The following is a 14,133-nucleotide window of genomic DNA, read 5'->3' on the forward strand; positions in this document are numbered from 1 at the left end:
GTCCAATTTGTTCGCTGAATGTTTTTTGATATATTTTTGAGAGCTGGTTGTTTTGCTTGAAATGGTTGACCCAGTTCACAAAACTGTTCATGAATTAACAGTGCACTGTTATTCCGGTGATATTGCATTGTCTTTTTGCACTTTTACAGTTGGTAATATTGCTTGAAATGACTGCCCCGGTTCACAAAACTGTTCAAGAATAGGGTATATTCCGAAGTATGCAGAAAGACCTTAAATTTTTCAGTAACCTGGGTCAATCGACTCCGGAGAACTGTAGGCTGTTACAAAATCAGCACATTTAAGGTCTGTTCTCTTTCAAAATCCAGGATCTTCACTGCCTGATAAATATACTACATAAAGTGGGTCTCAGAATATAAAAGAAGCACTGCATTAGGGGCCAATCACACCGAAATGTTCCAAAAACGCGAGGCGCACCACACTGTCTTTTTTTGTTGACAAGAAAAAAAGAAGACCGGAGCGCCCTTTATGTCGCTGGGCAACGACTGAATCAGCTGGGTGTTATGCGAGAGTGTTGCTGTTGATATTAATATAATTTTAAAACTTAATAATATCGTGAAATTCAAGATTTGTAAGTCATACAGCATCAGATAACTCAAAACAGCAAACACTAGTCTCTCCTCCATCTTCAAAAGTCCCTGTAGTCATCTTAACAACACAAACACTGCTGTCACCTCAACGGAAACCCTGCCTGTGCCTTAATCTGATTGGAGAATGAAAAACATGTGACTGACGTAACTTGAGAGGCGCAGTAGGTGGTTTAAATGTGAGGTGCGCGTAGCGCGTAGTACACTCGCGGCCGTTATTAAATCTTTCAAAAAAGGCGCCTCTCAACGCAAAAAAAGCATTTGGTGTGATTGGCCCCTTAAATGACATTTTCCATGCCATGTGTTTAAAATATGAACATTTATTTTACCCAGGTATATTTAAAGGATCTTCTGCGCTCGCCTGCTGATCCTGATGGGCACGTGAGTGTAAACCGCTTCTCGTCTCATTTTACGCTTCAACAACTAAATGAACACTAAAGTCTATTTAACTGATTATATTTTAATTACATTACAACATCGATGCTGTTCACAGGAAGTTTATCAGTATGGGAAAAAAAATACTAGCTGTGTAAATACCCTATTAACAGTGCACTGTTATTTCTGCGATGTACAAATCACCATTTCAGACCTGGAAACAGCATCAGTTGTGTAAGATTTGATTGTCACAGAATTTGGGCAATTTTTGATGAATCAATCAAGTGTTGCACACTTAATCAAATCATACTGTGGACTAATTTCTATCAAAAAATAAATAAGAAAGTGTCTAGAAATCTAGAAAGTGTGACAAAAATACATTAATTTCACCCAGTAGAATGTTTTTCATGACAGAAAGATGAATAACACTGATTTATTTTAGAGGTTGCTTAAAATATACCCTAACATTAGCACTTTTTTTCTTAAATTCCTAACCCTTTAACTACCCCACCAACAAAAAATTCTTAACTCCTAATGTCGCTAGTATATGCTCAATTTTTTCAACACTTCCCATAATTTCGAAAAATATTAACTATTTGGTAGAAGTTGATATGTCGGTTTACGGTAAAAGTACCGGAATTACTACATATACTTGAAAATCAGAAAATATGAAGTGCAAGACCAATTTATTAAAAAAAAATGAAATGAAAATAAAACATAAGATGTTTTCATCTTGTTTAATTTTTTTCAATAAAACCAAAATCAAGTGTAGAAGTGCAGCTTGATTTCTTTGTAAACCAGCAATGCTGTAAGTGTAAACCATTATTATCATTGACTGTTCATTATTTAAAACAGTCAAAACATGGTCAACCATTTGGTAGAGCAGATTACATTGTTTATTAATAAAATGATTTTGACATTTTTGATTAGAAAATTTTATTTTAACTTATAAAACGTAATTCAGAAAAACTTCCCCATCAATCTATTAATGTAATAATAAAAAGATAAGTTATATTAATTTAAATTGAATATAATTAGGTCAAATTAAAATGGCTCAAAATTGAATTATTTTGAAGCAGTTAGAAGTGCACTGGAGACCAGTATTATCCTGGGAAAAAAAAGACTTTCAATTTTGTCTTTTCCTCAAACAACATTATATGACTCAATCTAAAACACTCTATGATACTTTTATGGTACATTTTTGACCATTTTTTAAAACTGGGAGCAACATTTATTGAAGATTATTCAAACTAAAGGTGAATAAAGGCAAGTATAACCCCATTTATTTTCATAGTGAACCTTTTTAGCTACAAAAAGCATTCAAATTGTGAAAGATAAAATCATATACTTACGGAAGAAGTCTTTCTTTGCTAGATTCTTGGCACATAATACTGAAAGAGAAAGAGAAAAAAAATAGATCAGCTAAATACATCAACTGATTTGAAATGTATGAATATGGAAAACAAGCATTTGAAAAGTATTGAAAATATACACAGTGTTTTTGCTGCAGATGTGAGCACGACTCTAAAACAGCATTCATCTGCAGAGATGGCTTTAGTGCAAAAGCTGGGCCTCATTCCACTAACTAACTGACATGATCAGGATCCTTTTCCTCTAGTTCCCCAAGAGGGGCCACTGAGGCCGCCCCAGCCCAGCCTGCACAGAATAAATCATTCAGACTTCCTCTCAACGCTGTTAGTCAGCACCCCAAATCCACAGCCTTTCCCTGAATATGCAAAGCTTAAGCTGACTGCCAAAAGGTTTTCTCTTTTTTGGCTAGCCTTCACCTAATGTGAATATATCAAAGGTCATTCTGTGTTAGGCACCAATGTGATTTCATGGTTTTCAATGGGATTCGGTGCGCTTAAGAGAAGCAGCGTTTGTGAAGAAGGTTGGTGTCAGCTTGTGTTTGACACGCTGTGGTGTGAGAGGCAGCAGGTGTGGTCAGCAATATTCATCTTATCAAAAATGCACTGTGTACACGGAGGACAAGGTAATAGCAAACCAATGACCTGCATCCTTCTGGACAAAAAAAATGTACATAGTGGGAAAAGTGAAAAAATAATATATATATACACCGCACTGCAGATACAGCAATAGAGGAAACAGTAGGTCATTGTAGCAAAAGGCTTGACAATGGTTAATTCTGAAATGTGAGGGTTGAATGGGTTTCTGGGTAAACAGTAAATACCCATTAACAAAAATAATAACTATAAAGAAAACTAATGGTAGATACTTTGTGGTTCTTATTGTAGTGTGTAATTAATTAAAATGGTCGTGCCCAACTGAGTCTGGTTCTCTCAAGGTTTTTTTTCTTCACTCCCATCAGGTGAAGTTTTTTTTCCCTCTCCGCTGTCGCCACTGCCTCGCATGGTTCAGGATTGGTAGAGCTACGCATCGATGAATTGGCTCTTCAGTGTTTGAACTCTCAGTAATGATTAAATCACACTGAACTGAGCTAAACTGAACTGAACTTAAACACTAAAACCTGAACCACACTGTTCCAGTTACTGAACCACACTGTTCCAGTTACTATGACCATTTATGTGAAGCTGCTTTGACACAATCTACATTGTAAAAGCGCTATACAAATAAAGCTGAATTGAATTGAATTGAAGTGTAATCTGCAGTGGGTAATGTTAACGGTACAAATATGAAGAGAGTGTGCTTATTCAATTGACTAGTAAACCTGTCGCGCAGAGAGGACAGTCAGGTACTTGCTATCGGCTGCATATCTGTGAAATTATTTAATTAAAGAATGAAAACAAGTAAATACAAAATATACAAGATATACAGAATACAAAAATACCAACAAATGTAAAACAGTTGAACAAAAGTTGTAACAAAAGTTGAAACGTAAACCAAGTATGTTACTAAATAAATAGTATGTGTATGTTTATAAATAGTGTTGTTCAGAAATCCTATCTCAGCCTTTTGCCATTTGCTAACCTGCAACATTCAAATTGTGATTACTTGTCTAATTTGATTAATCGTACAGTGCTAGTGTGAACCCAGACTAACAGTGTCCATCTGCAACAGTGGCGCTCAAAAATTCTAGTTTCCATTTCCGTGACATTGTTGCAAAACAACAGCATAAACTACAATGACAGTTATCACCTCAGGTACAGATTATGTGCTTTATTCAGTATTAAATGGTACCGATGTGAATTTGGACACCATTTAATGTGACATCAATTGCCATACTCCTAAAAGCAGCTGCAAAAAGCTCACCTCAGATCTTAAAAAAAATAAAATAATTAGCAAACAGTTTGAAAATGAAAGTAAGAACTGTGACAAACCACATCTGTCACTCTCGGCCCATGTACTTTTAATAAATAGGTTTGATGTGTAATTAGAATATAACTCTTACCATTTTGTTGGGAGTAAAGTGACTAATATTTAAATAAATGACATTTATTTATTTAAATGTACTCTGCTGTGTTGCGTCATGTTTAGTGTGGACAGCCAAATATCTGTCACTGGACTCTTGCCATCTTGTCTGCAGTAAATACGCAGCTTGAAGCCTATTTTACGCCGAAAGCATGAGCAGAGCAGCGTGTTTTTTCAGCGTCCATGTTAACAAATTAGAGCTTTCACATCGCACGCAGAAGCATCGCGTCATCGCCAGGTGTGAGCATCGCTAAAGCAAGTAAAATATTTGCCACACTGCTTGTGCTCAATTAAAGTGACAGTGCATTCATAATGACCAAAAACACATAAGATGACAGTAAAAAGCAGCAATTTTACCCAATAGATGCATCGATAATATTCACTAATTTTCACATCTTCAATCAAATGAATGATTAAAAACAGCAACAGATATTTATTTGGGCCCGAACTACAAAAACATATTTAAAACAATTAGCATTAGTTATCAACTATCTAACTATTCTATCATGTATAAATATCATCATAACTATATTGTAAAAAATTATTATAACTACAGGCCTACATCGCCTACATCATCCTGACAACCAAATACAAAATTACAAGATACCACAGACCATTGTCTTTCGAGTGCACCTTAAAAGACATGAATGACACTTCTTATAGACCTTGAAAAGCATACAGCTAAGATTTTCCCCCACAAGTCCAAAGACATGCAAGGTGAATTTAATGAACTAAATGGGCCGTAGTGTATGTGTGCGAATGAGTATGTATGGATGTTTCCCAGTGCTGGGTTGCAACTGGAAGGGCATCCGCTGTGTAAAACATATGCTGCATATGTTGGCGATTCATTCCACTGTGGCAATCTCTGATGAAAAAAGGGACTAAGCCGAAGGAAAATGAATGAATGTGTTCCCTTTACCATTGTACAATTACCAAAAAGCATTAATTTGATGGTGGTGTAAAGAGGCAGAAAACTAATTTACGTGTAATCACTCAAATAGTTTTGTTGAGCAGCTTTACGGTTATCATTATTTCCTTATTCCTTCTCATTTTCGGTTCTGCAACAAATAAACCAAAAGATCAAACAATACTGAGAAAAAAAATTCAAAGATGATTCCTTGGTTTTACTTTTTTTTTTTACGTTAAGTAGTTGTAAGCAATTTATTTGGGCTGTGAAATTAAGTTGAATATAATTCAATTAAATGTGATCGTTTATATTTAACACAAAGAAATTGTTTGCAACAGTTTTGCAGACATTTTTTCAGCATACATTCCTGTTCTTGGTTTGCTCAACATTCATACTCCTTTTGAAGACTGCACCAAAATATGCTTAAAGTCCACCAAATAAATCCTTCCATCAATCCTAGAATACACAAAACGCATGCTAACGTTTCAGCTGTTAAAATCAGGACCAGCTCAAGAGAAAAGTGAAGTGTAGACAACACAACAAACATGTTTCCTTTTCTTTTATGTATTTCCCATTGCTGCAGTAGCCTGTTTATTTATTTACATCCATGTGACAATAGGATGAAGAAGAAACTGGTTAAAAAAGAGGAATAAGCAGTCAGTTCCGACAGAACAGGATTCATGCAAGCTCAGCCACTAATTGCCCTACGGTGGGGTCTTCTGCTGCCCTAATGCTTGGTGTAGTTTATGCCCTAATAATGAGCCGAGGCGACAGGATCTTCAAAGGTCAGAGAGCTGAAAACTCGTCGCTGTGGACAGAAGAGCCAAACGGCATACCTCGGTTAGCACCCACACACAGCTCCAGCACTCGGGGAGGGTAGAGCCTCATTAGCTGTGAAATTCATCCCAGCGTTCACATTCACAGGGTGAGATGGAGAGTGGGGGCTGGTGGATCCATAGTCCATCACGTCTCCAGCCTCCAGACTGTCCATCACCTCCCAATAACGGTTACTGTAGCAACCAATAACCCGAGGGGAGGTGCCGTGATGCATACGAGGCTCAGATCAAAGTCTGCAGGTATGAGCGAGCTGAGGCAGAGCTTCAGCTACAGCAGTCACAGAGTAATCAAATATACATGCAACAGATATTTCAAAGCTTTACCACCCGAGCTACCCTTTAGGAGCTTTCCACATCTGTAGCCATGGAAACAAAGGAGGAACAGAGGCTGAAACTTCTCTGTCAGACACAACTTTCATCACAGGCAGTCAGCGGTGCAACAGCCCGTCCATTAAAAGACATTAATTCACATGAGAGGATTTTATTGGCCCAGACCAGCAGATGGAAATTTAGTTTGGTTAATTATTAAGTGGAAAACGTCAAAAATGTAACCAATGGCTCACCGCGCTTGCAAAAATAAGACCGCAAAGACCACCAAATCATTTCTTTCAATATTGATCAAATTTGTGGTGACATTTCTACTGTTTACATTTTGATAATAAGGCATCACTTATACATTTCTTTAATTTAATATTAATATTTTAATAGGTTGTTTTTAAACAGAGTTCTAGTGACACATGAAATTCAGATGGAGAGCAGGAGGTAAAAAACTGAATGGGAGACAGAGGAAAGTCCAAACTTTTGCAATTTATACCATATTCCAAAGGAGATTTAAATAATTAGCAAATAACCACATCTGCAAGGCATGATCTTTATATCATGAAGAGGGCTGAGTTTTCTTCTGAACTAAAATGTTTTTGTCTGTCATCGAGGCGTTAGATACTGTATAAGCTATTACGTTATATGAAAAAATACTATAGTAAATATTATAGTGTTTGGAAGCTTAGATAATTACTTGAATTAAACTGTCGTAGTAATTATATTGTTGCTGTGGTACAACACATTATGTGGTAAATATAGTAAGAAGAAATTATTGAAAAGGCTTCAGTTTTCTATGCTATAATTATACACCATCACACCATCACAATCGTTACATTACAGTTTATCAGTAGGGCTGCAACTAACCATTATTTTAATAATTGATTAATCTGCCAATTATTTTTTTCAATTATTAGATGAAGTGGATTTAAAAAACACAACAAAAGCATTCATTTCCAACCCTTTATTCAAAAACACAAATAAGATCTTTCGAAAGTGCACAAACATAGTGTCCTTGAACATCCCTGATCTGTTATAATAATAATAATAAAATTAAAAAACTAACTTAGTTGTTGTCCTTTTTTTTTCAATCAAAATATTTAAAAAAATCTAAATTAAGATACATACTAGACACATGAAATAGCATAAGAAATGTCTTGTTTTCTAAAGAAAAAAAACACATCAAAACGAACTAACTGTTTACTTAAAACAAGCTAAATTATTTGCCAATAAGGTAAGAAAAACAATCTTTTTGTTAACACATTATACACTTTACTATGTGGTTCAAAAACAAGTTAATTATAAATTACTATAGTTTTTTCCTCATGTGGATATCTTCCAGACATCACAAAACAACAGATGAAAGCATACAACAGCTTAAACACATATGGGCCTTTTTTAACTAACACTGACTGCATTTTAGCAGTAAAAAGCTACAACACAGATTGAGCTGAAGATCGACTACAAAATTTAAATCGCAAATCAAATCACAATCGCAATATCAGTTTAAAAAAAATTGCACTTAGATATTTTTGACAAAATCGCACAGCCCTACTGCCTGACATCCATCTGATTTTTTGCGCGGCAATAACGTCATGTGAAAACAACCTATTTAACAACCTACTTAAGATTATTTTTTAAAATCCATTCATCCATCAAAAAGGGTGTAACAATACATCATATCTAGAAATTGCATAATAAAACTAATGGGGAAAAATTGCACCGATATGAATCACTGATGTGAATGATATGATTGGCAAATTGAGCTTAAACTGAGTCAGCTTTATTTATTTATGAGGTACAATTTACCAAAAAAAGAGGTCAATTTCAAAAACTTCATGTCCTACGTTGCATAATGTTTCCTGGCCATGAAATCACATGTGAGGGACTTCAGGGCTTGTTTATCACAGAGAGAGAGAGAGAGACAGAGAGAGGATAAGCCTGCCCACGAATGAAGTCTACGTTAGAATATACATTCTCAAAAATATTTGTCTCGGCTGCAAATAACAGGTATAAAAATTGTAAATAAGGTTCAGTTAAGGGCTGCACAATAATAGAAATAAAAAAAAAATCGGACATTGAGATATTTTGTTATTCTGCGATATCTATTGCAAGAATGCATTTCATCAGATGATTTGAATAGCTCTATTTGGAAATATTATGTATTATTAATATTGATTGGGATGATTCTGTAGGGGAGTGAATCTGCATGAAATAATAATCAATCCACAAGCATAGATAAAAACAATAAAGAAAAAGAGACAAATGAAATATGTTACTGTTTTCCAAGGAGTCTAACAGTATTCAGTAGGGATGTAACAGTATCAAAATTTCACGGTACGCTAATACCTCGGTATGAATGGCACGGTACGGTATTTATTGAATAATTTACAGAAAAAAACAAAACTAATGAAGATATTCCAAAAAAGTGCCAAAAGTGTCAATGACATATAAATTAGCCATCTATCTGTAAGCTTTGAAACAGGAACTTACATTTTTCAGTTTTAATAACACCAAATTACTAAACCATGTAAAAAAATAAAGTTTCAATTTAGTATTGTAGAAAACTCATTACATTCAACATTTAATCACTCACTCACTTAGATAGAGATGGATTTTAAGGAAAATTATCTTATAAATAAAATCTGGTAAAAGCTGGTATCTCTGGGCATTTACAATGTCCCCTGCAACAGAAAAAACCCTCTCATTTTGGACTGAGGTTTCTGGGACAGAGATATGACTTGTCCCAGGTTGACAGCAGTGGGTAACGTTGTGCATTGTCTTTCCCCCACTTGAGAGGACAAGCCATGAGTGAGATAGAGGTCTCTTTGTGGCACAAGTCAATGTCTGCATCAATCCGAACAGTGTGCTGTATTCTGCACTCCCCATGACTGTTATTAGTCGTATTCCCCAACTTGTATTTCACCACAGTCTGGCAATGCCTGGATACCAGTTTTTTTTGTCTTTTCTCCTTTCTCGTATCTTTTTAGAGAGAAACGAAATGCATTTTCAGCTCTTTTTCATCCCCGCTACTAGCAGCACACTCCATTTCCGCATTACTGGATCTGTAGCGACAACAGACAGCAAAGGATGATGGCCACGCCTGGGCTGATGGGAAGTGTAGTTTCCGCTACCTCCCGTTCGCTTCATTCGCCTGAGCAAATTTTCTCGGAAGACCTATAGTTTTATCGAGTCATGCGACAACGGTAATATTGAAAAAAATTGCTATTGCGGTATGACGGTATTTACAATACCATTACATCCCTAGTATTCAGGTATAGTAATTAAATAATCAAGTGAAAAATAGACTTAGTTTTACAAGTAGTTCAGTAGAATGAATGGATATTAAAGTTACAAATGGTACAATTTCTTATGCACATTTATAGTGTATGGCCATACTCCCAAAGTGCTTCACAATCATAAAGAGAGGGGGATCTCTTCAAACTACCACCAGTGTGCAACATCCCCTTAGATGAGGCAACAGCAGCCACTGGATAATGCGCCAGTGCGCTTACCACACACCAGCTATGGCTTGAGTGGAGGGACAGTAATACAGCCAATTCAGTGCATGAGGATGATTGAGAGGCCATGATAAGGGTCGAGGGAGGGAATTTGACCAGGACATCAGGGTTACACACCGACTTTTTACGAGGAGTGCCATGGGATTTTTGACCACAGAGAGTCAGGACCTCGGTTTAATATCTCAACCAAAAGACTGCCCTCATTGACAATATAAAGTCCCCTTCACTATACTGGGGCATTAGCACTCACACAGAACACAGTTTGAGCGCCCCCTACTGACCTCACTAACACCACTTCCAAGAGCAACCTAGTTTTCCCATGTGGTCTACCATCCAGGTACTGACCAGGCTAAGCCCTGCTTAGCTTGCTTAGCTTCAGTGAGTAAGCGGTCTTGGGCTGCAGGGTGTTATAACTATAATTAAATAATAAAATAATCGTTGTGTCAGTGTGCTTTTCCCCAAATTTTCATTTAAATATTTCAGACATTTCTTTGTCTGGATCCTTGTTTTAACTGTAAAATGGAAACTCAGCTTAACTAAAAATACATATCTAATTATTGAAATCATCAGAGCAATAAAATTACATCTTTTTAATAAAAAAAAATGTTTTAGGGTCTTCTGAAATCTACATTTCTTCTTTAAAAACAAAAAAGTATAGTTTTTCCGTCTTAGTTAAAGAGCTTAACAGCATCTAATACTCTATGCCTCAGTTATTTGAGAAAACATTATTCTTGCTGATTTAGCAAAAGAAAGTTGATAGATATTCCTGTACACGACGGGTCTAAAAGCAGAGGACAAATGACTTAAAAATGCTGAAAACAGAGAGGAAATCCAGACAATCCCCCATGCCAAAAACCCAACATGAAACTGCATGACAGATCACATGTCAGTTACTAACAGGAAAACACATGAGTGCCATTCTCAGATCCTGGCAGAGCTCCTCTTAATGCAGTTCAAGAATAGTACACACCGGTGAGGGTCCTTTAAAGAGGGTTTTTCCTGTTGCTTTAACCGCTGCCTAATCATAGTGGCTGACTGGCAGAACAAACATGCACAACACTTCAGAGTTCCTGCCGCCCAGCTGCACAAACTGACAAACAAACCGGCCGCACATGTAAAAGTGGTGAGTTCGACGGGTGTTATTTGCCCAGTGCTGCGCGTGGAGAACTGCCCGGGGCTGTACAAACACCATTGCCCATGCACTTTTTATTAAGCCCTTTGATAGGAGGCCAAACAGTCTGGTATGGTGTTATCAGGCACGGGAGATCATCCATCGTCTTAACCCTTTCATTACAGTGGATCAGCGCCTAAAAAACTCTATCAACTGAGAGTTTTAGAATTATTTGTGGAGGTTTTAAAGTGGAAGTGAAACAGTCAAGTTTACATTATTCTGTAAATTGACTTCCACTTTAATGAAAGTATTAGAACACACTTGATGTAACTATTTTGATGAAAATGGCACGTTAATTTAATTTAACCCACTGGGTCAAGTTGTGGATGTGGAGCTGGTGCAAATACAAGCATCAAAATAATGTCTAATATATAAAATATATTTATTCTATTTTTCTTTTCATTACCGTTGGTTTAATGTGCTTTAGTAAAGTGTGGTCATGTGTTTTAATCATTGTATCCTTAGTCTGTAAATCCCCTTGTATGGCAGTGCTGGAGCAACATGTATCAGTGTTGCCAGATTGGGTGGTTTCACCGCCCAATAGGGTGGTTTGAATTTGATTAAGCGAGTACAAAAATGGCATTTGGCGGGTTGACAAAATTTTACCAGTTTTGAAACGTAACTTTAATATTCAACCTTTTCAACAAAACATAACTGTGTGCTCGTAATCCATTCAGTTAGTATTGACCAGTGCATAGCGCAAGACACGTGTGCCCACCCGCAAGAGGAGGTGAATGAAAGCTGTATCAAATTTTGACTCCCCAGACAAATCTGACTCCCCTTTGCGTGCACGGGCATCACACAGCGCCTGCAGTTAAACTCACAGCGGTTTATCATGACACTTATCAATAATTTTTTCCACGATTGACAACAAACATGGAAGCATAGTCTGATTGACAAGCAGCACCTAATAGGCTATATGCACACAGACTTTTCATTTTCAGCAAGGCAGCCCAAAGGGCTTCCGGTAAACTGTCTTTCCATGACAAAATAGGCACGTTTAAGATCTGATTACTTAAAAAAAATCAGCGATCAACACTGCCTGTTAGATATCCGATATGAAGTGGTTATCAGACCAATCAAGAAGCACTGCACTGCACAAAATTCCATTTCCCTCCCCGCCATGTCTATAAAAACATGGAAACTAATTTTACTACAGTATTTTCAATGAAATTTCTGCGCTGGACTGGTGCTACTGACGGCGCTGGCGGTTACAACGGTCTTTCATCTTGTTTAAGCATGAACAATTAAATGAATGCTTAAGTATATTTAACTGAATGTATTGTAATTACATTACAAGATCGCTGCTGTAAAAACAACCTTGTGAAATCGAAAATAGTCACATAAAGCTTTTAGCGAAAGTTCATTGTTGGCTTTAAAATTCTAGCTGTGCATGGAGCCCATTATGTTCAAAAATATATATGAAATTCCAAATAGGACAAATTTATAGCCAATTTCTACAATAAAACATACTCTAATAGGTAGTGTAACTTACACAAAGTGTGTGGGTGAGATGGGGGCAGTGTTTCGATGTGATCTGGTTATGTTGTGATTCTGTGACTGCCGGTGTTGGTGGCTGTATGGTTAAAAATGATGACAGTTAAAGTAACTAAATTAATTTAGATATAAATGAATTCAAATTAAAGCAAATATTTATCTGATATTCAGTCAGCTATATCTGGCAACACTGTCTATGTTGAGTCCATTAAGGCTAATGTATACTTCTGCATCAAGTGTACACATATGCCTGTATACCTTTAAAAAGATGTTACTACACATCGCAACGACGCATAGTGCAAGCTCTGTGATTGGTCGGCTTAGATAGCTGTGACAAGTGTGGGTAATGCTAAGAGCTACGAGCCCGATGGAGCGAGTTGAGCTACTTTTTAATTAAGGTAGCATTCAAAAAAAAAAAAAAACACCAGCTAAGAAACACGACACAGTGGAAAATAAAAACCTACTGCCAGCTAGCGTTTTAGAAGTGTTATTGCATAACACAAACAGCGCACAGAAGTATGAATGCACAGCTACACTAGGCAAAGGATGATAGCCGGATACAAAGGTTTACCACGGTTTGGAAAAGTTTTTTTTTTTTAAGTTTTGTTATACCGTTCCTAAGGTATATGTATGTTGTTGTTGTTTTAAATACTATTTAATACTATTCTATTCAGTTTTTTTAGGTTAATAGTATCTCCAGTAGAAAAGAAACATCTACATCAATAGCTACTGGCCCAAAATATTTTAAATGTTCCTTAAAATAAAATATATTGTTTAATTGGGGAAAAAAGTAGTTTTTTTTTTACCCAGATATTTCAAAAAAAAAAAAAAAAGAACTTTTTATGGAGCAGTAACCACAATACTATGATACCGTGAAACAGTGATATTTTTGTTCAAGGTTAACATATCATCAGAATCTTACACCGGTCCATGTCTAAGCTACAAACAAGGCTTGCGCCGTGGGTCATGCTGATCACTCGACGCAGAAGTATAAACCAGCCTTTAATTCCATATGTTCAGCTCTGGGAACAGAACCAACCCCGTGACGTCAGACACAGCGATATTCCAAGATGGTGGCTCCCTCGTGCTAAAAGCTATAGTAAACCATGCCATTTCCTTTAAAATGGTTACACTAATTATGTTTGTTTAGTATATTTTCATTAAAGTGTAAAGCAATTTACAAAATAATGTAAACTTGACTGACTGCTTCACTTCCACTTTAAACTCCCTATCGGTCAACACAATATTCAATTTTCACTATTTTCTTGAGCTTAATTTAGCTTTGCATGCACAAAAGAACATCCAAGGGTATGATATAATGCCTGGGATGAATCACAGCTCCTCATAATATGATAACTGGAAAGCAACGGAAACTGTGCCAATGCTGCAACAGAAAGACAGTAAAGCTGCAGGTTTTACTCTGACTTTGAGCTCATTTGCTTCAAACATTATTGGAAAAATATAAGAAATGCATATTTACATATTATACAGTAATGTAAAATTGTGCTTCATA

The 14,133-nt window shown here is 36.4% G+C and overlaps 1 protein-coding gene across 4 annotated transcripts in view; it reads right to left on the bottom strand.

Annotated features, from left to right (window-relative positions):
* smurf1 (SMAD specific E3 ubiquitin protein ligase 1) overlaps positions 1-14,133 on the bottom strand; it is a 78,323-nt gene that overhangs the window by 30,805 nt on the left and 33,385 nt on the right. For all 4 annotated transcript variants that reach the window (XM_073936122.1, XM_021469369.2, XM_005164115.5 and 1 more), the window contains 1 exon segment: positions 2,333-2,371. In XM_073936122.1, coding sequence (XP_073792223.1) covers positions 2,333-2,371 — 39 coding nt within the window.

Source organism: Danio rerio, chromosome 3 (assembly GCF_049306965.1).
Source record: "Danio rerio strain Tuebingen ecotype United States chromosome 3, GRCz12tu, whole genome shotgun sequence".
Lineage (NCBI taxonomy): Eukaryota > Metazoa > Chordata > Actinopteri > Cypriniformes > Danionidae > Danio > Danio rerio.